At 39.4% G+C, this 27,067-nt stretch overlaps 1 protein-coding gene across 1 annotated transcript in view; it reads right to left on the reverse strand.

The window, feature by feature from the left end:
* Positions 1-201: 201 nt before the first annotated feature.
* Positions 202-27,067, reverse strand: part of LOC134816359 (general transcription factor 3C polypeptide 3-like) — an 82,922-nt gene continuing 56,056 nt past the window's right edge. Inside the window, exons 14-20 of the mRNA XM_063825172.1 lie at positions 5,117-5,211; positions 4,734-4,920; positions 4,442-4,602; positions 3,925-4,073; positions 1,570-1,678; positions 1,053-1,240; positions 202-895 (exon numbers count right to left, since the gene is read on the reverse strand). Coding sequence (XP_063681242.1) covers positions 393-895; positions 1,053-1,240; positions 1,570-1,678; positions 3,925-4,073; positions 4,442-4,602; positions 4,734-4,920; positions 5,117-5,211 — 1,392 coding nt within the window. The 3' untranslated portion in view covers positions 202-392. The remainder of the gene's footprint in view (positions 896-1,052; positions 1,241-1,569; positions 1,679-3,924; positions 4,074-4,441; positions 4,603-4,733; positions 4,921-5,116; positions 5,212-27,067) is intronic.

The following is a 27,067-nucleotide window of genomic DNA, read 5'->3' on the forward strand; positions in this document are numbered from 1 at the left end:
ACTAGTTGAGTCTTCAGCAGATCACCCTGGAATACGTCGTATCATTTGTTTGATGACACTTAACTCACTTATTTGTTATTACTCTTAAAATATTTGTTCCAAATATTAGACCGCTCGACGAGTCCAACTAAGCGCGCGTCGAGTTAATTGAATGCCTTCTCTATTATATATTATATACCCTACGAAATGAGTCTATAATTTCTGCCAGTTGAAAATTTAAATACACACTTGAATAATAAATAACTGAAACATTCATGATAAAATAACATCTTTCAACTTCAATATCGTTCAACTTCAATATGCAAAATAACAATATCGAAAACTCAAATAAAAATAAAAATCAAGAAATTGAAACGTGTAAAGAACATAATAACATCGCAGTGAAAATTTTGTCAGACTACAGAATATCGGTACAACAACTGTCTTGCTAAGTGTTCACTTCCACAAGCCTCATAAATCTGACACATATTAAAAACTGCCTCCCTGGTCAGGTCAATATCCTTTAATTCAACATGATCTCCAGTTTCTAACATTTTCTCACTACCCTCCTCAGGAGGGTTTATCCCCTCGGGAGGGTTTATCCCCTCGGGAGGGTTTATCCCCTCGGAAGGGTTTATCCCCTCGGGAAGATTTGTTCCCTCCTTAGCAATACCACCATTCTTATTTGCGGGACTGTTTTCACGGCTGATGTCATTTTCAGGAGAATTCTCATTGTTACGAGGTGTAGTCTGACCCGACTTAATATCCCCGGATTTGTCTCTGTTCCTGGCGATGCTCCTGTTCATCTTGTCAATCTGTAGCTGTACTTCTTTGGGGGATGAAGGTGGGGTGGCGATGACTCTTTTGTAGTAGAGTATCGCGAAGTGGAATAAACCCAAGTGGTGGTAACAACGACCTGGAAGCATGTTTTAAATGTTAATTAATTATCGAATTAATTCGCGTGTGTAAAACGTTTACGATAATATTATGTGCATTTAGCAGGAATTTGTTTACAATGGACTACATTTTAGGGAAGTGAGTATCTAACTAAAATGACGTAATAAAGAACATACCAATATTATAGTAAGTTTCCTGACAAGGCCCCCTCAGTTGATGGTACATAAGAACACACGCAATGGCCTGCACCGCCATCTCATGACGACGTGAGACGAACTCAAGTCCCTTGCTGCACGCGTAGTGTAGGTAGAAGAGGGACAGGTGGAAGTAAACGGTGCTGTCTTTGGGTCTCTGTCCTAACATCCTGGTCAGTGGTCAAGTATCAACACATTGTTAACGTTATCGTCATGTTAGCATGGTATATCATTTAAATCATAATGTATTCTCTAAATAATAACTTCTATCTCAAAAGTTTCAACATTTCAAGGGGTCATCCAACTCCACATGTTACGCAATCACTGTTGGAGAGGGGATTTCTAAAATATAAATGCTTACGCTAGCATACGTTTAACACAATAGTTATGAGTAAAACTGAAAAATTTGCCAAAAAGTGATGACGTAATATTATGTGAACGATCCCTAATTATTACTGTCTATAAAGCTATAAGAACTGGTATAAAGATGATAACTTACTGCCGGAAGAATGCGATGGCTGCTTTATAGTGCCGAGAATAATAACTGTTCTGCATGTTGAGGAAGAGACCGTTGAAAGAGCCTCTGTTCTTGTGAAGCCATCTTACACCTGCGAAAATGTATTTTGGTTACTCATGGTTACTAATGGTTACTACTGGTTACTACCGGAAGAGACCGTTGAAAGACCTGTGAAGCCATCTCACACTGTTCTGTGCCCTTATATATTTTATTTTATGATTCCAATACAACCACTTTTAACCTGACTACAACATTTTATTTAACAAGAAATGCGGCCGCTTTTTTTTGTGCATGGCCGCTCAATTTCCCGATCCGTGATGGCGTATTTTATCATATTCTATACAACCTGGGGACCCCAGTTTTTACTGTTTGTAAGTATGCAGATATGGCGAAGTGACAGGCCGAGCGCCACCAAGTTAAGGGGGGGGGGGGGGGGGGGGGGGGTGGGACAATGGATATTTTTTTGTGAAAGTTGATTTCGAGATAGCAGTTGACCAACAAACTAGGACCAGTGACCGAACTTTTGAGGGGGTCCCGGACCCCAACCGCCAAACGGTGCCCGCGGGGCAGCCACGCCCATATTTGGTCCAAATTAGGCCCAATTTAGCCAAATACCCTGAACATGCCCAAAACCCAGATTTTAGGTGCTCTACTTGTAGCTAGTGGTCTCCTAAACTCGTATATGAAATTTCATCAAGATTGGACAAAAAATGACTGAGTTATGGGCCAAAAACCATATGCCCATATTTGGGCATACTCACCAAATTTGGTAGATTTCGTCCCATAAATTGAGCAAATATCAATATTTTTGAATGAAACTTACTTTATAAGAAAGGTAAGCCTTAACTACATATTCTCTGTAAGTTATAGCTTTGTATTTGTTTAAATGTGGATACTAAGGCGAAAAAACCACAAAAAATGAACTAAATTGCCAGTATCTTGGTTCGCGATATTCGCGGAATTGATCTCATTAAAATTGTAACAACTCAATCAGTTTTCAAAATTTTTGCATGAAATTTTCGGAATCGACTCAAAATCGCATTTCCACCTTATTTTGAGAACAGATTTTTGATTTAGGCCTCCAAAAAAATTTGGCTGCCAAATTCCAAAATTTTCCCGGAAAAGTTCAGAATTTGGCCGCCAAATTTTTTTGGAGGCCTAATTCAAAAACCTGTTCTCAAAATAAGGTGGAAATGCGATTTCGAGTCGATTCCGAAAATTTCATGCAAAAATTTTGAAAACTGATTGAGTTGTTACAATTTTAATGAGATCAATTCCGCGAATATCGCGAACCAAGATACGGGCAATTTAGTACATTTTTTGTGGTTTTTTCGCCTTAGTATCCACATTTAAACAGATATAAAGCTAAAACTTACAGAGAATATGTAGTTTAGGCTTACCTTTCTTATAAAGTAAGTTTCATTCAAAAATATTGATATTTGCCCAATATATGGGACGAAATCTACCAAATTTGGTGCGTATGCCCAAATATGGGCATATGGTTTTTGGCCCATAACTCAGTCATTTTTGTCCAATCTTGATGAAATTTCATATACGAGTTCAGGAGACCACTAGCTACAAGAAGAGCACCTAAAATCTGGGTTTTGGGCATGTTCAGGGTATTTGGCTAAATTGGGCCTAATTTGGACCAAATATGGGTGTGGCTGCCCCGCGGGCACCGTTTGGCGGTTGGGGTCCGGGACCCCCTCAAAAGTTTGGTCACTGGTCCTAGTTTGTTGGTCAACTGCTATCTCGAAATCAAGTTTCACAAAAAAATATCCATTGTCCCCCCCCCCCTTAATATAATTCCATATTGAATTTGAAAATTGTGTATATTTTTAAAAACCATATGCTTATTGTTTATGCAACCTGGCAGTGACACCCGACACGGATGTGTGCAAAATAGTATAAGTAACTCAAAATAATAATAGTATGCTATCAATTAGTATAGTGCCTAGTGGGATATGTACATGGTGAAATTAACAATGTACTTGGTCAGTTCAGCGCCGCGCGCCAACAATTATTTAATTCGTATTATTCCGCAAAATAACTTTGCGCAGGTAGTCAGGTGGGCGATTACAGTGTGTGCAGGCAGGTACGGTCGCACGCAGGTACGGTCGCAAAGCTACCATATACAAAAAAAAAACCTCGTTTGCTAACCCTTGTCCTTGACTCTTTTGTGCCTTCGGCACTTTGAGTCATGGATCGGGAAAAAATTAATAATAATTCTTTCTGGTATGACTTGCTACTCATTCGAGGAATATAATATTAAATCAAATAATCACGATGTTAATTTTTTCTGAGTGCAAATTAATGTTTTGCGGTTTTTATAAATACCCAGTCGATGAAGACGGTATTGAGGGAGTCTGTGTCGGATAGAGTAGAAAATATTCCAGATTCCGGGCGTATCTGGGTGGTTGTAAAGAAGGGCTCCGATATTTTCAGAAATGTAATCTCTCTGGTTTAGGACTCCAGCCAGGTATAAACTGAAATATTAAGTTTTACACGTGATCAGACGATTGTTTATCACTAACTACTGGTAACCAAGAGTTACTACTGGTTACTACTGGTAACTACTGGTAACCCAGAATTACTACTGGTTACTGCTGGTAACTACTGGTTAAACGTCGCTTGTTTATCACTACTAATTATGACCATTCGTGTTGTCCAAGCACAAATAAAATACTGTTTAACTATTGAAACAATTCATTCACAGTAACACGAAGCCGGGTCATACCATTGCATGATACCTAAAACAATTTAGTCTCTCCGAATTTCCTCACCTGGTTACTATTAGTTACCACTGGTTACTAACAGGTTACTACTGGTAACTATAGGTTACAAACTGCCTCACCTGTGTATCTGCATATCCTTGACAGTGTGCAGGACGTCAATGAGTCTGGAGGCGAGGGCAGCGAGACACAGGATAAACCCGTGCTGCAGCCTGTTTTCAGCCATGCAGCAAGCTAACATGTCAACATACCAGTCATACCACTCCTCCCTGGTTAGCATGTCCTGTGAGATAGTTACTATTGGTTATACATAATCGGTTAGCATGTCCTGTATCCACATATTATAATGTACCAACCATACCTCCTAAAATGTCCGCAATATGACTAAAATAATAAAAGTGAAGGATCCCTTACCCGGTAAGCCTCACACTGACCAGTGTTGTGACCCAGTTTCTGCCTGGTCACGTGACACAACATGTTGAAAGCTGAGGATGACGTGTGTGAACCTCTGAGGAATTCCCCGGTTACGATCTGCTTTACGAGGGACTTGGACTTCTGCACCTCGATGGACTCGAACAGGGCGGTTTTTATGACGTTGTAACTGTGGAGAATTTCGTTGAGAATACAGTTTTTTTGAGCTGGCATGTTTTTAAAACGTGAGACTCGAAAACAAATAAAAACTCCATATACACTAGAAGACAAGAAACTAATTAAGATTAAATGAACTAGAAGATAAGACACTATACTAGAAAACAAGAGATTAGAAGACAAGAAACTAAAAGATAAGATAAACTTACCCCTCGTCAAGGGCAGATGAGTAGTTGTTGCTCGTTATCAGCTCGTTGGATCTGTGGTAGGATAACTTCACTACATCTGGTCGTACACTCAGCTCCTACCGGTGTGTATACTGGTTACTACTAGTTAATACTGGTTACTACTGGTTAGTGGTTACTACTGGTTACTTTAACCGTAGAACGTAAATTATTGTATTGCGATTAAACTATTAAATTAGGCCTATATACTATTATACTATGACAATACAGCTTTGTATCGCTCTTTACTTAGTCAAAAGGGACTTTCACTATTTCTAACGTATGTTATTTCAGGTGCTTCCACTATACAGCTTGCCTTTTTCGCACTATACTAATGCTTTTCAAACAAAGTTACAACGAATTCTTCATGTAGTGCATCCTGAGTTTGGACAGGATATGCCCGTTTAAAATAAGGGCCCTTATAACAATAATTTAATAAGCGAGTTTGATTCTCATACGAATCACATCAAATAAAGTTAAATAAAAACGAAAAATAACGATATTAGTGATCGTTTCCTTACTTTGACAGTGCTAAAGTCAGCGTGAATGTTAACAGTGAACTCCTCTTGGTGCTCTGCCAAGTGCACTTGTTGCAGCGAGAAAAGTCTTAGTTTAGCTGTTTCGTTAGATTCGTCAAAGGAGAGAACATTCTCGTAACACCTAACTGCCTCCTTCCAATCTCCCTGATAACGGTGGTTACTATTAGTTACTAATGGTTACTATTAGTTACTAGTGGTTACTATTGGTTACTATTGGTAACTGTTGGTTACTAGTGGTACAACTGGTTATTAAATATGAATGGTTACTATTGGCAACTAATGGTAAATAATGGTAACTTATGGTAACTTATAATATGATTAATAATAACGAATAATAATAATTAGCAATGATTTTAAACCTGATCCTCGTAGGAGAGACCCAGCTGTACCCAAGTATGAGGGTGATCAGAGTTACACGACTTCGACAGTAGCTCGTACAGAGGGCGTGCTGGGGGTTAAGTTTTAAGAATTTGTTTCTTTTTTCTCTTCTTTTTAAGTTTTAAGGCTTGAGCAACGAAGATATATTAATGCAAGGTCTTCAAGAGATATAGATGGAGCTAAAAATACTCAATACAGAGTGCTTTCTTCATATTATATTATATACAATAGCCGAAAAGACCCAAACATTCGAAAAATGACTTCTTACCTGCATTGATGTTGTTGGTTTCAAAGTAAGCGTCAGCAACGAGCAGAAGCCCTTCATTGGTGTCTTCTTTCGTCAGCAGGGGACGCAACAAATCTTCTGTGTTTGCTGAGATAATTGTGCTGTGATAAAATGGCTTTTAACAAGCTCCAAACTCAAACCTCGGGGGGAAATACTCTGGGTCAAGAGGTCACTGGTAATAAATCCTGGGGTTTTTTTTTCGATACAACTGCAGCAACCTGTCAAAGAGAACCCAGACAACTAGGTAAACTACCACAGAAGATAAGAATTTTTAAAAAGATAAGAATTTTTAAAAAGATAAGAATGTTTAAAAAGCTCACTATGATCGTGGTCTAGGTGAATGAGAGAAGCGACAAGGACAGCACGGATAACACAGGGACATTCCTCATTAGAGATCTTGTAGTGTTTGGCATCTACAGGTATGTTGGTAGCAGCTGTACTGTCTCCTGTTTGTAGCTTCTCTAAACGATCTTAGAAAGTGGCATATTAGTAATAATTAGTAGTAATAATTAATTGATGTTAAATTATCGCGAATTAGGGGTTTATTCTCAATGTTTATATTTAAGTATTTATCATTATCATTGCAAAAAAATGTTAAATTAACTGAAAATTAGAGCTTTTCAGCAAGACCAATAATAATTGACTTAAATTAGAGAACCAACTATAAAGACTCTAACCTTGCACCTGATCGTGGATATTATTATCAACTAGAATTAAAGAACCAACAATAAAGACTCTAACCTTGCACCTGATCGTGGATATTATTATCAACTAGAATTAAAGAACCAACAATAAAGACTCTAACCTTGCACCTGATCGTGGATATTATTATCAACTACAATTAAAGAACCAACAATAAAGACTCTAACCTTGCACCTGATCGTGGATATTATTATCAACTAGAATTAAAGAACCAACAATAAAGACTCTTAACCTTGCACCTGATCGTGGATATTATTATCAACTAGAATTAAAGAACCAACAATAAAGACTCTAACCTTGCACCTGATCGTGGATATTATTATCAACTAGAATTAAAGAACCAACAATAAAGACTCTAACCTTGCACCTGATCGTGGATATTTTTATCAACTTGAATTAATTAAAGAACCAACAATAAAGACTCTAACCTTGCACCTGATCGTGGATATTATTATCAACTAGAATTAAAGAACCAACAATAAAGACTCTAACCTTGCACCTGATCGTGGATATTATTATCAACTAGAATTAATTAATTAAAGAACCAACAATAAAGACTCTAACCTTGCACCTGATCGTGGATATTATTATCAACTAGAATTAAAGAACCAACAATAAAGACTCTAACCTTGCACCTGATCGTGGATATTATTATCAACTAGAATTAAAGAACCAACAATAAAGACTCTAACCTTGCACCTGATCGTGGATATTATTATCAACTAGAATTAAAGAACCAACAATAAAGACTCTAACCTTGCACCTGATCGTGGATATTATTATCAACTAGAATTAAAGAACCAACAATAAAGACTCTAACCTTGCACCTGATCGTGGATATTATTATCAACTAGAATTAAAGAACCAACAATAAAGACTCTAACCTTGCACCTGATCGTGGATATTATTATCAACTAGAATTAAAGAACCAACAATAAAGACTCTAACCTTGCACCTGATCGTGGATATTATTATCAACTAGAATTAAAGAACCAACAATAAAGACTCTAACCTTGCACCTGATCGTGGATATTATTATCAACTAGAATTAAAGAACCAACAATAAAGACTCTAACCTTGCACCTGATCGTGGATATTATTATCAACTAGAATTAAAGAACCAACAATAAAGACTCTAACCTTGCACCTGATCGTGGATATTATTATCAACTAGAATTAAAGAACCAACAATAAAGACTCTAACCTTGCACCTGATCGTGGATATTATTATCAACTAGAATTAAAGAACCAACAATAAAGACTCTAACCTTGCACCTGATCGTGGATATTATTATCAACTAGAATTAAAGAACCAACAATAAAGACTCTAACCTTGCACTTGATCGTGGATATTATTAATCAACTAGAATTAAAGAACCAAAATAAAGACTCTAACCACTTGCACCTGATCGTGATATTTTATCGCTAGATTTAACAGAACCAACAATAAAGACTCTAACCTTGCACCTGATCGTGGATATTATTATCAACTAGAATCAAAGAACCAGCATAAAGACTCTACCTTGCACCTGATCGTGGGGATATTACTTTATCCAAACCTAGGGAATATTTTGAATATAAGGGAAACCATACCAATAAAGGGACTCTAAAAATTACCCTTGCAAACACGCTGAATCGCTGGTATATTTTCATTATTTCAAAAACTAGAATTTAAGAAACCAACAATCAAATAGGACACTTCTACCTTGCACATGATCGTGGAATATTTATTATCAACTTAGAAATAAAATAATAAACAACCCAACAATAAAGGGACCTATAAACCGTTGCACCCTTGATCGTGGGATTTTTATTATTTTTCAAACCTTAGGAAATTTTTAAAGGAACACAACCAAATAAAAGACTTTCTAAATAACCCTTGAACCTGATCGTGGATCTTATTATAAATAGAAATTAAATGAAACCCAAAACCAAATAAAAGGACTCTAAAACCTTGCACCTGATCGTGGATAGGCTGGGTTGGTGGTTTTTTAAAGCTCAGGGGAAAGGGGGGCGCTCCCACCATTAACACTTTTACTTTGCTTACTAGGGATCAGGCAAATGGCTTAGAAGGGAGGGATTTATTCTGGTAATGCTTTTTTCCCGATAAAGTTTATTCAAACTGTTGCGTGGGGATTTTCGGGTGGTCAGGTTCAGAGCAATGGAAAATACAAGTAAATATTTTTACTGAAGTAAGTTTTAGTAAAGGTGTTTAGTTGGAATTCGGTTCCTAACATCTAATTCAAATTTGAGGAAAAATAACCATAGGGACAGGTTGCTTTTTTCGTTCATATCTAACCATTACCCCACAGCTAAGCACATAACCACCTCTCACCTTTTAGGGAAAAAAATCCCCCATTTTCCTAAATTAAGTAAGACGAAAAAAAATATGCGTTTAAAAGGCTGGTTTTTTTCAGATACACTAAATAAAACAATTTCTAAACAGTTCACCAGATACCTTCCGTTATCGAGATACATGGAGTGAAAAATAACCTAAAGGGGGGGGTACATTAATGGAGTGTCCTACTTACAAAACTTTGGACGACTTTGTCCATGGGGCGGCCCAAAGCTCCGGGGTGGGCTCCCATTTCCAATACAGACCCTCCTGTTACGTTTCTTGGCCCATAAAAATCTTCCTTTTTTCGAATATCTTTCCAGTGGGGCATTCTGTTTTGAGGGTTTATTTTTTTGTATTTTACGGGCGGTGGCCCACAAGGGGACCTGGCCCCACCTACCACAACCCCTTTTATTAATTTAACTTCTTGGGGGTACCGGTTTACAAGATATGGGGGTCCAAAAACTAGGGGTTTCGCTGAAAAGGTTCGTAAAAAAAATTTTGTTCGAAATTTGTTAGTGTGGTGGTGGGCAATTCCCTGGTCCTCTTCTCTTTTTTCACCTATGTTTTTGTTTCGTGTAATAATCGGGAAAACCAATTCAGGGGAAACCTATTCGTCTGCTTTTAACCATTAGCAAGGGTTTTTCCCTTTAGCAAAGGTACTTTGCCAAAAAATTATTTTAGAGGTCTTTCTTTTCCCACAACCAATCGATTTTCTTCATCGGATTTTTTTTTTTAGGATGCCAAAGTAAAAAAAATATTGTTAGGGGACCGCGGGGGGGCACCAAATAAAAAATTCGGTATAACTACGGGGATTTGTTGGTAAAAATTCGGGGTTTTTTAACTGTTCCTGGTCTTCTCATTGGACGTTTTTCAAACCATAGCTTTTGCTCTAAAAAATCAAAAAAACTCCTCTTTGTCCCAACTTGTTTCCGGGATGATATTGTAAATAAAAGTTTTTTCCGACTAAAAGGGGGGATAAATCCGGATATATAGGGCACCAGTTTCTGGGGGCAGTTTTCTCTTCAGAGTAGCTTTCCTCTTCTAATGAAACCTTAAAAGGTTTCACAAAATAAATGGGAAAACATAAAAGTATTGTTTACACCCGGGTCAGTTATAAAATAAAATCTTCATATTCTGTGACTCAAATTTAATTTATATTGTTCCAGTGCCCAACGGTGGGATAGCCACAGAGGCACGCTGTTTAAAGAATACACCAGTTTCGTATTTTCAGTTTGTTTGAATGGTGGAGTTATGAAGGTTTTTAAAAGGAGGCAGGGGTCGTTGTTACGTTAATTCTATAATATTCATTATCTTTAACTTTGTATTTGGGGTTGTGGTGGTTTTTTTGGGTATTAAGTTCCAAAATTGTCCTGTATATATAGTAGTAAATGGGTTATTGAAATAAAGGGAATTGGGGGACAAAAAAAAAGACCTTTTGATTAACGGGTCGTCAATGAAGGGGGCACCCCCTGTCTCTAATATAAGGTGGGAGAATACCGCCAAAAGCTTTACTCCATTTTAACCCGATTATTCTCCATTTTTCCTTATCGTTGAGGTTTCAGTTTTTACATTTTCTTGTGACCTAAGGACCGTAACCTTAAGGTAAGGGGACTGTCACTCCTAAAAGGATAGGTACCTCAGTTAAGGGACAATATATTTCTGTTGTGTTCGGGTATTCAAAAAATAGTTTTGCAGAATATGGAAAGGATTTTTTCCTTTTAAAAATGGGGGCGTAATCCAAAAATACATTGGTATAGTAAGGCATTTTTTTACATGAGGAAATTGATGGGGGATAAAAATGACCTGGGCTTACTAGTTAGATGGGTTGATAGACGATAAGCTCTGTAGCTATATGGGTCTTACTAAGGGTTACTTGCGTAACTATGTTTTTTCTAACCCTTTTCGAGGGAGGGGGGGTCCCCCTTGGCCAGAGGGATGAGCGGAAAAACCAGGGGGACCATTTACTGGGGGAAGTGAATTTTGTAACACGTACGTTATTTCCTCTTCGTAATATACATACGGGGTGGGACAGGGGGTATGGGGGGGATCTCGTTTGGGGGCTGGGGGGAGACTTGTCCGGGAATATTCCCGTATTATCTGTTTGGAAGGGGGCAGAGTTCAGATAATTAGAAAAAACCCAGGGGGGGTATCATGGGGGACAGCTTTCAAACACTATCAGGGGGGTCGTTCAACAATAAATTACGTAACCTTTACTTTTGGGTACAATTTTTTTTTAAATTCCTATGTCCGTTATTCTGGGTTTACCACATAAAGCGATTAATTTGTTTTGTCAAAATTTGTTTACACTGGGGCTTAAATTCATTTTTGGAGGTAAACCCCCCTGGGCCCCCTCCCCCCCTCGGATTGATTACCGTATTAATATGGTGAATTGTGAGAACGGAATCCCCCCAAACACTGAATAACATGGGGAAAATACAAATGTTCAACTTCTATAGGTGTTGTACTGACATTAATATTTCCTCTTAAAAACACGGGGGTAAACTGGGGGGGGGGGGGGACGTTTAATGGGCGGTTTTTTTCTGTACAACCATCCTTTTGCCGACAGCATGATTTAGCTATCTTTCTAATCAGTAATTTGGATAAATTTCATCCGTCAAGCATGAAAACGTGCAAGAAGTAAATACAGGCTGGGGAAAAAATTAGATTTGAATTATTTAGATTTGGGAGAAAAACACATCCTAAACTCAAAAATTCTAAATAACTGTTTCCGCCCACCCCCTCGCGCGCTCCTCTCGAACCTCTCAACCTACCACCACTCCCCCCTATTAACCCACACCCCGCTATCTAAATGGTTCTAGAAACTCAGTTTTCCCACTGCCCTTCTATCCTCCTCTCTACTATTCCCACCCCAGCCACGCTCGTAGGCTGCCCCGAGGCCAGCCACTGCAATTTCAAAAGTAAAAAATCACGCGCACCCCGGGAAATCCAATACCCCTCGCCCAGCATCCCCCTCCGAGCCTACCCACCGTTACTTCTTCCCGTTATGCAATTACGGAATTTTCGTACGAAACCGGAACAAATTTGCTCTTACAAAAAATACACTGTACCACTGGCCACCTGTTTTAAACCCACTTCAACCCAATATCGAGGACGCCTAATATTAGTTCACGTTTAAACTTTAATAGTTAATTATTGGGCAGACTGTTTAGAGGAAACATCGAATTATTCCTCTTTCAAAATCTTTAAAATACCTACACGTACGCTATGTATTCCGTAACTTAGCAAGTCTTCCCGCCTCTGTCTTCCCTGGACCTTCCCTCGTTAAACCAAAGTCTCTCTCACTCCTCGGCCCCCCCCGTGCACCAGCCTCGCTCCTACCCACACCACACCTCCGACCCTACGCAACATCCCCGCCCACCACCCGACTTCCTCGTTCTGAGATCATACCAGGATTCAACTTATTTGCATCAGCCCTTCCTTTTTCCCCTCTCCCCCCACCTCCGCGCCCGGCCTCTTAATTCCTAATCCCACCGCGACGCTCCCCCTCTCCTCTCTCCGTCCCACTCTCACCTTCCGCAGAACATTTTATGGTGGTGCCCCCCCCGCGCGCCAAACCCCCCGCAACTCCCGTACGGGGGGACTAACCAAAAACCCAGTAACAACCTTATGCTTGTTTACCCGAAAAATAGATTACAAAATTAAACAGGAATCATATTTGGGAAAACGTTGGGGCCTCGTGGAAACTGGCGAGTGTTTTTTTATAATAAACTATTAATATTGTTAATTACTCCCATTAATTTTTCCAAAGAATTTTATAATCCCACGTTACATTTTTTAAGGCAAAACTAGTTAACCATTAAGTAATGGTATACGGCTTACTTAATTGGAAGTTAGGGCGGCTCTCTTCCTAAAAACACAAAGAGGGAAAAAACTATACAATGGGACTTTAGGGGGATATTTCTCCAAACAAAAAAATTATTCTCATTTTTCCTTTAAAAAACTGCCTATATCTTGGTTAAACACTAAACGGTACTAAAATCATATTATACTTACGGGACCTGGGGGGGGGGGGACCCCATGGGTGGTTACACTCCCGGGAACATCAGGGATTGGGAATATTCTATACTTATTAAATCTGTTTAGAATGGGTAATTTCAATCCGGTAAAAAATATACGTAAATAAAAAATTTTCTGGGAAACATTACTTTGCAGGGGGCCACATACTTCGTGGTAAAAACAAACGGCTTCGATAAACCCATATAATAACCGGCAGGGTGGCCCCGAAAAGTATAATGCTCACCACGGCATCCCTTTTAATTAAAAACACTTCTCGGTTATTTCGGGTCCCTTAGGTTTTGATGTAAGGGGGGTTCAGTGGTTTTGGGAATATAGTGAAGAAAAATTTATGGTGGGAGATACTGAGGGAAAACATTTTTTGTGGGCGAAAAAAAGTTGCTGGGATATTAAACAGAGAAAAAAGAGGGGAATAAACTTCCTCAGTTGGCTTAACATTTTTATTTTTCATATGGGGGGGACTGGTTTTCATTATGGTCATATCTTGGTGGAAGGTTCCTTTGAGTGGAGAAGAAATAGTAAGGAAATAAAGGGAAAAGGTAGATATGGGCAGGTATGTAAGGTTATAATGTTAATTATCTTTATGTACGTCCCGCCCACGTGGCCCAAATCATGTTTTACAAATATTGTATGTTCATGGAATGAATAGTGTGTTGTGTTTCCATCTGTTGTTGGGGCTTCCTTTTGGAGGGGGAGGGAGGAATTTTTGATGGACTTTTTTCTATTGGAGTTGTTAATGGTGGGATTTCTATATTTCTAAATGAATTAACCCCTTTTTCTGACATTTAAGTGCAATCGTTGTTTTCAAAAACTTTTTGTCAATGTTTAATTTAAATCCCCCCCAATTAGTTAATTATTCATGAAACGGGAAACCCTTTGAGGGGCATATTAAAGCGTTTCTAATTTCTCTTTTGGTTTCAATACAGGAAACTTGATTTATGGATATGGGGGGGCCGCGAAAATCTTGGGAAAATAACAACATACTCAATAAATTTTTGGGAATTGGTTTAGTATATATTCCCATACTTCATAGCCTATTTTTTCCTTTTTAACCCAAAGATAATTCATACGAAACTTTCGAATCGATTGTAAAATATTGTTTTTTCCTTGCAGCAGGGGCATGGTGATGATCTGGTGGAATAAATAAAATTTTCCCCTCCTTTACCATATTTTTTTTTTTAAATTGTTAAATTAAGGATATTCAGGGAAATGTCGGGGGAAAAAGTACAAAACATTAGTTAGGTTTGGTTAGATAAACAAAAACTTCCTTTAAAAAACCTAAAAACGCTTTAAAGAAGGGCAATTGGGGATCTGGGCCCAAATTCTGGGGGACTCTTTGGAAGGAAGGAAAATGGTCGCCCTTTTGAATCTCACGCCACTTAGGGGAAATTCACGGGAGCACCGCCCTAGGGAATATTCCTCGCGGCCCTATTAGGGCTATATAAGGGGTTCAGGGGACCACTATTCTTTAAAAACTTAAATTACGTTTGCTTTCTGGGTAGGATTGTAGGGGAATAAGGAACTGGTCGGACCTTGGAATCCTTTTCACGCCCGTAGAGTCCGGGGAAACCCCATTTTTTTTTAAAAACCTAAAAAGAGAGCAATGACTGTCTAAGGTGAAAGGGTCTTGTCCTGCATGCTTGTGCAGCATAGTATTAATAACAACTTGCTGCAGTAATTTTAGTAATTTTTTCTTGGTTCGAATTTCTTATTATAAATCCTTATTTTTCTCATCATTGCTTTCGGCCAGAGAATATCTGCAAAACAAACGGGGATGTTTATTACTATATGTTTGATGTTAAATATCTAAAGATTTTCTTCGTGATTAATTTTTTTATCCAAAAAAAACCCACACTTTGGGGGTTCAGGAGGGCGGGACTGTTGCCACGGTAAGTTTCCTTTTTTTTCGGCCTCGTTGCTAACCAGGGCACGAGGTAGGTTTTTAACTTTATTGATAGTTTTGGAGGTGGACCCTTCAGTTTGTTAAAATTAAACTATAAAGGGAGTTAACCGTAACGGCAACTAGTCACTCCTGTTTTTCGCTCCAATTTAGGGTTCATGGTCCGTTTATTTTTTCTAGATTTTTCCCATAGGAAAAAAAGGCCCAAAAAAAAGTAAAGAGAGGAAACTAGAATTCTGGAATTTCATTGTAAATCGATTCCACCCCATTGGGGGGGCCCTCAGTTAAAACTTGCCCACTAGGGATCATTGTTGGCTTAAGGAGGAAATTACTTTTAACTTATACAATAACTATTTGCAAGGTGTCCCCCACGTTTAAACTCTTGTTAAAAATATTTTACCGTTCACTTGTTTATATCCGTTAACGTGGGAGACCCCAATAATTAATAACAGGACTTTTACGGTCAATTCCTTTTATATTTCCAAACAGGTTAAAGGAAAAAATGGAAAACAAAAACGCGGCAACGTTTTACGGCCCCCCACGGAGTGTTTTTTAAACCACGGGGCCTGCTGGCGGAGCTTAGGCCGGCGTTATTTTATTCCAAGGGTTACAAGTGGAGCATAGTTCGTATTTGTTCGTTAGGCCATAGGAAGGATCGATTTTAAAACTCCAAAGTTAGGGAATATTTTTTAAACAGGATGCTTGAGAGGGACTGAGGAGGATTTTTCAGGGACACGACTCTGGGCAGATGGTTTGTCGTATTTTTGGGAGGGATTTCCTGAGGGAAAAATCAAAAATTTGGGTAGCAAAAAAACAAAAAATTGTATTACCCAAAAATGTTTAGTCTGGAACTTTATAAAAAAGGTTTTTTAGTTTACCAATTATTTTTTTAATGATATTCGTTTTGCTTTTCACTTATTTTTATGGGGATTATTTGTTCATGAGGGGGGGGGGTGACCCATTCCAACTCATTTTCGTAGGGGTGGAACGGTGACTGGGGGGTGGACGGAGGGATTGGACGACAATAAAGTGATCCCCCCCCCCCCCCCCCACCCCCCCCCCCCCCCCCCCCCCCCCCCCCCCCACCCCCCCCCCCCCCCCCCCTCACCCCCCCCCCCCCCCCCCCCCCCCCCCCCCCCCCCCCCCCCGATTAATTGACCCTAAACCCCTATACACTAACCCTAACCCAAAAACCCACTTTAAGGCAACAAAAAACCCTAAATAACCCTAACCCCTTCAACCTAAAACCCTAACCCCAATTAACACTAAGGGGCAAACAAATCCCCTAAAACCCTAAAAACCCTAACCCTAAAAACCCTAACCCTTTTTTAAACCCTAAACCCTAACCCTAGTCCCTAATAACCCGTTATATATACCTAACCCTAAACCCCCTAACCCCCTTTAACCCCTAACCCCTAAATACAACCCTTAACCCTAACTACCTACCCTAAAACACTAACGGTGCTAAACCCTAACATTGTCGGGGGTCAATTTCGTATTGAAAAGCCCTAGATTTTTTTCGCGTGGGACAATTGGGGAACCCAGTCAAGCTAGTAATTCACTTTCTGGGGGGTAATTTGTCGGGGGGTTTCAAAATTAGGTTCGCGGGGTACGATGAGGGGGGTGGCGGACCAAAGTGGGGGAAGGTTGGGTTGGGTTTGTTTCCCGTACAAATTTGATATACAAAACACTCAAAACAATTTCCTTTCTTTTATCATTAGAAATTACCATTTCTTCGAACTGAATGTAAAAAAATAACGGGGGCCTTATGAATTGTTCGTTATAAGTTGCGCATTTTCCTCGTAAATTTTGGCAGTAGCGTTGTTTTATTTTACTTGTAAGAAAAGGTGTGTTTATTGATTAGTAAAATCTGGGGGGGGGGACTCGAACACCCGGAATTTATAGGGATTATTTAACAGGAAATTTCACGGAATTTGTTATGGGTTTGTTTTTTTTTGAAAGATGATAAAAACCGCCCATGTTCCATTTTAAAATTCAATAGTCGAGACCAGGGGGATTTTCAAAATTCCCCACGATCGATTACAGTGGGATCTAGGGTTTTTGTAGGGGTTAGGTTTGAGGGGGGCCTGGTATGGGCTGTAAGTATTTTTTTTTGTTGATCAATTAGTTATACATTGGAATCCTTTTTAATGAATTTTTTCCTTTTATCTGCCACCATGTCCCACGGATTCCATCGCCTTTTTTTTTTTTACTAATGGCAGGGAATAAACCTGTCTAAACCCTTAAATATGGTGTCCAAGACACCAAAAGGGGACTTAAAATAAATTTTAATTACTATTTAATTTCGGCGGTTTTTTTGACCACCCCACTTGGAAGGTTTCATATATTTTTTGGGCACAAATAAAATTTTTAATTTTCCTTGGGCCATTTTTTTATTTTTTCCATTGCTGATTTTGAAGGGCCATTTAAAAAACGGGATTTGACCCAGTTTTCAAAATAAGATTGTATAGGTATTACAATATAAATATGTATATTCTTCTACGGTTTTTTTTTTTGCGGAAAGTTTTATCGCGGTTTAAAGTTGGATTGGGCCGTTTGGGCCAGTGGTGTCCCAGTAAAAATGGCACGGGGATCCTTATATTTTTGGGGAAATTTACCGTCCTTCACAAAAAAAATCTTATTTCTGTGGGAATCTTATTGTAAATAAAAAACATTTCTCTAGGTACCAACTATTTCCTAAACCACCACCTTTTTACCTGGGGACCCCCAGGCTATTAAGGTTAGAACAGGGACGATTCTGGGGAAAGCGGGGGGGGTGCGGCCCCCCAGTTTTAAAAATAAGGCCACCCACAGTGTGTCCCCTTTTGTCCCAGGGGGGGCGGGGGCCGGCCTAATCGGTCCTCATTACTTGCCAACTCGGCCAAAACGGTCTGGGCCCTCTTCCACGAGGGGAAAAGTGTTAAATAGCTCGCAGGTGGTATTTTTAGGGTAAGGGGGGGGAGGGACGCTGACTGGAGGGATTCACTCTCTGGGGAAAGGAAGGCGGATTATTATATTCTACGGATCTGCTCAGTCCTGATCAACATAAATGGGGGCGGAATTGTTTATAGTGAATTTTAGAATGACCGCAGGTTTTATTAGGGAAAACGATTAAAAAAAAAAAAAAAATCTTCACATTAGAAATTCTTGTTTTGGGCGCTTCCTTTTTGTTAAAACTTGGCCGCTTATGTTCCAAAAACAGTAGCACTGGGGGACTATTTGTCAGGGGGGGGGGGGGACTATCAATTCTTTTTTTCCGTAGGGGACGAAAAGTGACAGTGAAGGTGCAGGGCAGATTTTTATCCCACGATCCTTCACCAAAAGCTTATCTTCCCGGGGGGGTTGGGGCCTGGTTTTTCTGGGGGAAAAAACAACAATTAATATTCAATTTTATTCATATTAATTCCCAAAATCTGCGATTGTACTTTTAAGGACGGGCAAATTGGCCCTGATTTCCTGTAACAGGACCACCACTTGCGGTGGCCCCAAAAAAAATGTTTTAGGTAAACAATGAATATTTTCAAAAAAACCTTACGGTGCTTTCCAGGTTGAGGACATGGGATTCTCTTCCACAAAAAACCCCACAATTGGGGGGCTGCCCCAAACAATCCCATGAGCTAATCGGGCATTAGTTTTCACAGGGCTTATCTGAGAACCTCGTACAGAGGAATACGGGTTTCATGGGGGCGGGTGGCCACGGCGGTCTGGGGTAACAACGGTTGAGGGGGGACGCAAAAGAATCACCTCCAGGTTTTCCTTTTTCTTGTAGGAATCAGTTTACCCACTATGTTAAAGGGGGGGTTAGGGGGGGTCCAGGTTTTTTCTTTTTTTGCACGCTCCCTCCATTTTATATTTCTTGAAAACAGTGTACACATTTAATTCCATATTGGTTTTTTTGGGGGGCCGGGCTGCTGCCTAACATTTAGACTTAAAAATTGGGGGTCTTAAACAACAATAAAACCGCCCTTTGCTTGCGCCTAGTGAACGGCGTCGGGGGGGAGCTGTAAAAAATTAGTTTTTATAAAAAAGTCTTCTTCCTTTGATTCATTGGTTTTATTACTAATTAATTAAATTATAACTAATTACTAAAACTTCTTATTATTAATTTGTTTTTCTGTTTTCTTAAGGATTAGAAAAACTTCTCGTGAAAAAAAATTTTTTAGAGGGGTGGGGACAGGCTTTTAAATATTTCACAAATCTGTGGTCACCTAATCCCAATGTTCCTAATCAAAACTTCCACGACAAGTTGATGTTGTTACCAGAAATTATCAGGGGGACCCATACTGTTCGATTTTAATATCTTTTCAAGAATTCTGTTCAAATATTTTTTTGGGTTTCTTCGTGGGTCTTTTGTCGGGAAGTCCGCGGAGGATAATAAAAAAAACATTACGGCTCAAAATCGGTTAATAAAAAACAATACCGTAATTAAATATTTTTGGTTTCAACATTAAAGTATTAGGTTAAATTATTTTTTTTGTTTGTTTATATAAATGTGATTTATCGCTCTATCAGTCCTAATAAATAACCTTTCCATAAAGAAAACAATTAGATATTACCAACCATGAAAAAAAAAACAGACCAGTGATCAGTAATTTACGGGGAACTTTTGCCTTTGGGTTTGGCCCTTAAAAGGAAAAGGGATAATATTTTTAAAAAATAATGATACATTTCAATTTGATTTGTATTTTATTAACCGTAGCCTTACCTTCGTTATGAACACGGGGGGCTTCGTGGGAGGGAAAAGAATTTTAGCCCAAAAAAATACACGCGTTGATAGGCAAAGGGGTTCTGCCATTACAAACGTGAGGTTTAGTAGGGGAGGTTATACAAAAACATATTTTTGTAAGGTCAGGGTGGTTTTTGGTTGGGCACATATTTAATCTGATTTTTGCTATTGTTATTTATGTAAAAAAGACCGCTTTGTTCATATATACATATTCCATACTGGCCCAACAGTTGCAAAACTTTTAGGTTTTTTAAAAACGGAAAACTTAAAAAATGTAAATTTTATGTTTTAACTATTTTTCATTTTTGCTATTTAACATTGTAAAAAGTGGGGTAGGAAAAAAACCCCCCCCCCCCCCCCCCCCTAGGAAAATAAGAAAAGCGGCTTTTTAAAGTGCTTTCCTCATGCCCCCTCCATACTCCTGGTTGGTTAACGGGGGGGAGTGCCCCAGAAATTAGGAAAAATAAACGCTATTTAAAGGGGGGTGGTGTTTGGGGGTAGGGCTTTTTTCTGGGAAACATCCATTAAAAACTGGGGTTTGCAACTAAGTCGGGGTGTTTCCAGATTTAAAAAGCGTCTTATTGTACCATTTTATTAAAAGCGATTATTAGGCGCTTATAAAGTTGGTTGCATTTTAAGCTGTTTCTAATTTTTTGATTTAAAAAATCGCTTAAAAGGCCCGCTTAAAAATAAAAAAGCGATTTTTTTTATTTTTCGTCAATTTGGGGGGGGGACGGTTTTTTTTTTTACTAAAATCTGTTTGAAATAAAAAGTGTTAAATGGACTATATTTAAAAAACAACCGCATTTTAACCCCACCCCACCCCTTTAATGGTTTTTCAAAGGGGTACTCAAAAAGGAGGGGGACTAAAAAAATTCATTTTTTACCTAATTTCATTTCCGCGTGGGTTTTGGGGGGGTGGGGGGGACCACCACATAGGGTCCATAATCTTTGGGGAACTTTAAAGTTTTACTTTATTCCTTGGGCCTATTTTATATTTTTGATTGCTGCATTTGGTATGGCCATTTAAAGGCATTTGTAATATTTTACCAGTCAAAAAACATATAATGTTGTATATCTTTTTAGGTTTTTTGCGGGGAAAAAATGCCGGTGGTTTTAAAGTTGATGCACGTTGGTGTTCGTAACCCTGCCTTTATATTTTTTTTGTAAAGATTTGTTGCAGTTTTTGGATTTACTGTTACCCTTTAATATCATTAGATAATTTTTGTGAGCTTGCTTTTAGGAACTTTGGTTTTTTCCTACATTTTTTTTTCTATAATAAAAAAATGTTGCTGGGAAATAAATTTGAAATTAGAAACCGGACTTAAAGTGGGCAGTAAGGAACAAAACGGACAATTCCCGTTTGACCATTGCTATTAAAAAATGATTCTTCGGTTCCGGTTTATTTTTACTGCAAAACTGTGGGACCCCTTTTTTTAAAAAACTTTTCTTGCGTTAGTATTTAGCTTTAGGGTTTCCGACCGTAATTCTCTTTATTGTAATATAAGGTTTGTAATATTAAGAGATAAAATTCAAAGGAGAACAATAGGTACACTAAACCAATAGCTGTTAAAATTCTTTTGCTGATGTCCTTTTTCGGATCATTAGAGAATACTGCCTGAGCGGAAATTCTCAATGAAAGTAAGGATTTCATTACGATTATTTTCCAAAATTTATTTTCCCAACAAATATTTCTTATTTGTAGGCACAACTTTGCAGGCAAGCCAAAAATTAATAAACATTTTTTGGGAAAAATTATTAAATATTGGTAGGTCATTTTTAGGTGTTCATTTATGAGTTAATTATTATGATAAACCAATTATTTCATGGGTAGATTATAAAGGAGTAGTAAATATAATTTTTTCTGCCAATTGTAATTGGCTTTGGTTCCACCCGCGTACTAATTTGGGCCAAAAAAAACTATAAGGATAAATATTTTATTTTTACATCGTTAATATTAACCAGATGGGATGTGTTACTGTAAAACTTGCTATCAAAAATATTCCCCGTGGTACAAAAACCTCATGGCTGGATAAGCAGGTACAAAACGCGATTGTTGGAATAATCGGGACTTTAATTTCTAGGAAGGGGGAGTACTTCTTTCAAAACTTTTAAACGGGAATTATAGTACGCTCGGGGAGGGGTCGTAATGTGATGATGTCCTCTACAACCTCACAGGGAGTCACCAGCTAGGATCACTCTTCGTCCGCTTCTACTCTAATCCTCAGTTACCTTTATCAGGTAACTGCAAAATTGGAACTATGCTAACTTCCCTACTAACCTCCTTACTGCTACAAGGACAGGTATGGAGGGTAACCTTAACCTAGAACCTCAGGTATCAGACTAGTGGTTACACTGTAACGAGAAGTGAGATGATCAACACCCTGATGTCAGACTCAACGTGTAGTGCAGTGACTGGAGCAACAAGGTGGAGCGAGAAGTTGCAAAGATTACGGTTCCAATCCTGACACTGCATCTGACTACTACCAGCGTCAACCAGGTAGCTGTTGTATTTTGAAGATTTTAAAATATTTAAATGCTATTAAGTTAACTTTTTATTTCAATACGTAATATTATTTACCCATACCTGTGAACCTTTAATACAATACGAATTTATGGATATTTTTCTTTTAATCGATATAATCGAGCCCTGTTTTGGAGGAATAAAAAATATATGGACTAATTTATATTATCAAGGTTTATGTACTGGACTGAAGCTGAGTGGACAAGACTATTGAGACAGCAGCTAAAGTTTTCCATTAGACCCAGGAACCGTTGTGAAAGTGACTTGTTCTGACTCTGGAGCTCTCAAAAAGAGGGAGCAGTGAAGTGACCTGCACAGTGGGGACCGTCTTCACTTACTCTAAAGAAACCTTTTTGTCTAAGCCTAGGTAAATTCTAAAATAGGATAATTTTCAAGGAGATAACCCACGCCACATCAATTATCAATAGGCCGCTTGTTTAAGTGTTTAGCGACTAATGTGGTTTTAAAAGGATACACACACTTTTAAAAAGAAATGCAGCCGGGATTTCTAATGTGAATGGTATCCATATTAAATTTTTTTATTCCATAATATTGATATGATACATTTTTATTTTTTTTAGCAACTATTCTTTAAATTGTAACTACAATAACTACGGTACTAGTAGTGTGACTACGTAACTAGTAGTATAATATGGTAACTTGAGTGAACCATATTAAACTAGAAGTGTAATATGGTAACTAGTAATGGAACATTATTTTCAGTTTCGCAAATGGACTCGCCATTTTTAGCAAGGTTGTAAAAAAAATAATTAGAAATAGCTATGGCATTCTAATGGATTTGTATTAAGGCTTAAACTTTCTATAATTAACGCGGAAGTGAGGTACAATATTCGTTAAATAAATGTCGTAATTTCGTAGGTTTACTGCGCCGTTGCAAAATAAGCTAAAAGCAACAATAAGAGATTGCACGTGTGCGAGCAGAAAAATTAACAAACAGCGTGTCGAGTCATGCCTTTATAAGTTACTAAAAAACCCGTGGGTCACAGGAAGGAAGCAAATAGATTTCATAATTTAATCAACTTCAAAATATCCTACCCAACCGGAGATACACCAATTAAAATGTAGCTCGTACTCAAACACCGCGTAATTACCACAAAACAGATCAAAATGTTACATACATATTCATTGGTAAGGTCTCCTCCTAGTCGTTGGAGTGGCCTGCATCACACACATCGCGTTGGCGGCGTAACATATGTCTCACTGGTACTCGGTTGGTAGCCAAAGCTCTGTTTGTGGTCGCTGTCGTGTTTTTCAACACCTGAAAACTTAGCATCATCTTCGAGTACGCAGACTTCCAGTTTCTTACGGGGCTGCCCCTTGACCACTCTTTCCATAATTTGGGCCTTCCAGTTCAACCAGAACCCTCGTAGTCTAGAGTCTGGCATTCTAACTACATGTCCCATACAACGTAAGCCTGGCCAGCACTGATGAAAGTCTCAACTGACTTATTCCAGCCCTACCTATGACTTCGTCGTTGTCACATGAAAGAACATTTAATCGAAGGTCCTTCTCAAGGAAGTTTGTGAAAACCTCGAACGTTCATCTGCTTTATGTGGTGTTCCAGACATCAGCTCCATACAACAAGATGGTGAGGACGCAGCCCTAAAGATCCTGATCTTGGTTGGAGTCTTTATAGTTCTGCAATTCCAATGTTCCAGACTGATGAAAGGCGCCAGTTAGCCTTCTGGATACGGACATCAGTCTCTGTTGATTGCCCCATCCCCACTGATAGTTGCACCCAGGTAACAAAGTTGCTAACCTGCTCGACGGTTCACCCTCAACCGACAGCTCAATACAATCAGCCTTATGAAAGGTCGCTGGGAGCGCAACTTGCTTACAGCCATGCATTGGGTCTTCTTGCACTTATTCTGAGCCCAGCGTAGAGCTGTTATGACTAATAGGATCATTGATACCTGTAGACCATCCCCTGAGTTTGTCCATAATAGCCATGTCATCAGCATAATCGTGTCAGAAAGACCTTTTCCTCACCGTCATCTCTCTTTCAGCAGCACTGCACCTTGACTGATGATCTTGTTGGTCTCATCCAGAAATGCAGAAAATTTAGGCAGAAATTAAAGATCAGAGTGCTTGTATATGTCACCCTGACATGTGCCTGAGTTAACATCAACCAGTCTGTCCAGCTCCCCATTAACCTCACCACTCATGGTACCTCCCAAAAAATGACTGACGATATTCTGACATATTTTTCAGCAGCCCATAGTGTCTCATACTGCACAAATAAAGCCCTTCTGATAATCCGAACGCTTGCCCTTGGAAATCCATCAAAATATGTAAAGAGGAATGTTAAACTCAAGACAGTTATGAATAATAGTTCGGCGAGAATAAATCTGATCAATACATGAGCGGATCTGTCTAATCCCACTGATTCTCCTGAGGAGCACACTCATACCTGCATGTAACCGCTTAAGAAAAATCACTGAAAAAGCTTGGATGCTTAGACCTTAAGGTGATTCCTCTGTTGTTCCGCAGACTGAATTCTCCTTTTCTTCCAAATAACATGACCACCCTTTAACCAATCTCAGAACAGTCCTCTTCCCACACTTTCTTGAATCACACTCTAGTTGATCAACTAGAGCACTCCGCACCATACTTCAGTTGCTCGTTAGTTATCCCTCCAATTCCTGGGCTTTTGTTGTTCTTAAGCTTGTCGAATAACTAATCTCGTTCTCTGTGGGTGGTCCATCCGAACCTAGAGAGAGTTTTAAAGGTGGGGTGGGGGAGATACTTGTATCAAGGTCGGGCAAGTCGACACTTGATAATGGAGGGTTCAGAAGTTCAGAAAGTGCTCCTTCCCACCTATCCTCTGCTGTTGGGGATCCGTGATCTCCTACCGTCCTGTCCCGACACAAATGCTTAGGCTTCTTTGTTCTTACCAGAGATCTTCTTGATCATTGCATACTTACGCGCGGACCCTTTGCTCGCTGCTTCCTCAAGATCAGTAAGCTACTCTAACTGCCCAGTTATTTCATCTAGCTGCTGCTTTTCTTGACCTAACTTATTAGTTAGACTACTCTGACCTTGAGCGTCTGATTTGGTCTTTGCGCTTAAACTGTCCCGCTGAATCAATAAATCCTGTCTTCCGTGAACAGTGTTGCTCCTTGCCGTTCCGAGTCTTTGCCTAGTACCTCCATGAACATCAGTGACGGTCTACTGAGATTACGCACATAATCATCGAGTCACCTCACTATCCAGACTTGCAAATGCGGTTTGAAGAGCCCCATTACTCTGTATCCGTAGTACTATCCCCAGGCGCTCAATGGCAGTCACATTGCCTGGTTGCGTGATCTTTTCACGGACTGAAGTTTTGATTTTCAGCAGTCCGAAACCAGATAATGATCGAGCCGATGTCCTGCCCCCACTTACCCTAACACAAAAAGTACTAACGAAACCGCTTCCAATGCAGATATGAGCTATCTGATGACCGTGAGCCCGTTGGGGTAGCCGCCATGTTCCCTTGTGAATGTTCTTGTACCTCGAAAGAAGTTCCCCCGATACAGCTGTTCGTCGCACAAGAAATCCACAAGTCTTGTCCCGTTGTCCATTTGATGACTATGGAGGATTCCCCCCGATGACCGCTTCACTTCCAAAACAGCCTGCTGTTACTTTTTGCATTAAAATCGCCGAGCAGAACATGATACGTGACGAGGTAGCCCATCAATGTTCTGTGAGTCCTATAAAACTTATCTTCTCACTCTCCTCTGCACCCATCAGTTGAGCATAGGCCACAACAACAGAGATGGTGATTGCTTTACAAATGCAGCCTAGCTTTAAAACCCGCTCCGAGTGGGAGTGAACGATATCAGGAGTTGTCGATTCGTTCTGAAAGACTGAGAACGACTCCCTGTCTCTTGATCCCGTCGACTCTACCGGCAATGATAAGACTGCCATTTCAGAAGTGGTGCCAGAACCAGGCATGTGAGTCTCAGTGAACCCCAAAAATCCAATCTGTACTTATCAATGTTTGACTAAGTTGTAGGGCTGTGTATGAGCTGACAAAGAAAGAACGTTCCATGATCCCAATCGTAAAAACTGTTGCAATAATTTACTGGATTAGATTTGTTGAAGCAGGTCCACAGGATGATCATTGACTAATAAATCTGGTCGGTGACGAAGTACCCCTCTTCTCATCAGGCGACTGGGGTCCCGTATGCTTTGCCCCCAGCCTCCGTCATACTGGAACCATCCGTACCTTGAAATTGGAAGTAGCACTCGTCCATTGATGTGTGTGTTGTTTTATATTTTCAGTAGCGTTGTTATTTGAGTGGAAGGATGCTGGCCCTCGCCCCCATGAAACCGCATGCATCCTAACGAGACCAGATGTCCCGTTATATTTTCGAACTGTACGGTCTAGACCGCAGTTGTTTCTGTTACCGTTCACCGTTTAACTGGAATCACCCAGAACATGCTACTAACTTAACTGCACCTCAGAGAAGGGTGTGCTCTTCACCAGCAACTACGATCTTGGG

The sequence above is a fragment of the Bolinopsis microptera genome, chromosome 6 (assembly GCF_026151205.1).
Source record: "Bolinopsis microptera isolate Bmic1 chromosome 6, MBARI_Bmic_1.0, whole genome shotgun sequence".
Lineage (NCBI taxonomy): Eukaryota > Metazoa > Ctenophora > Tentaculata > Lobata > Bolinopsidae > Bolinopsis > Bolinopsis microptera.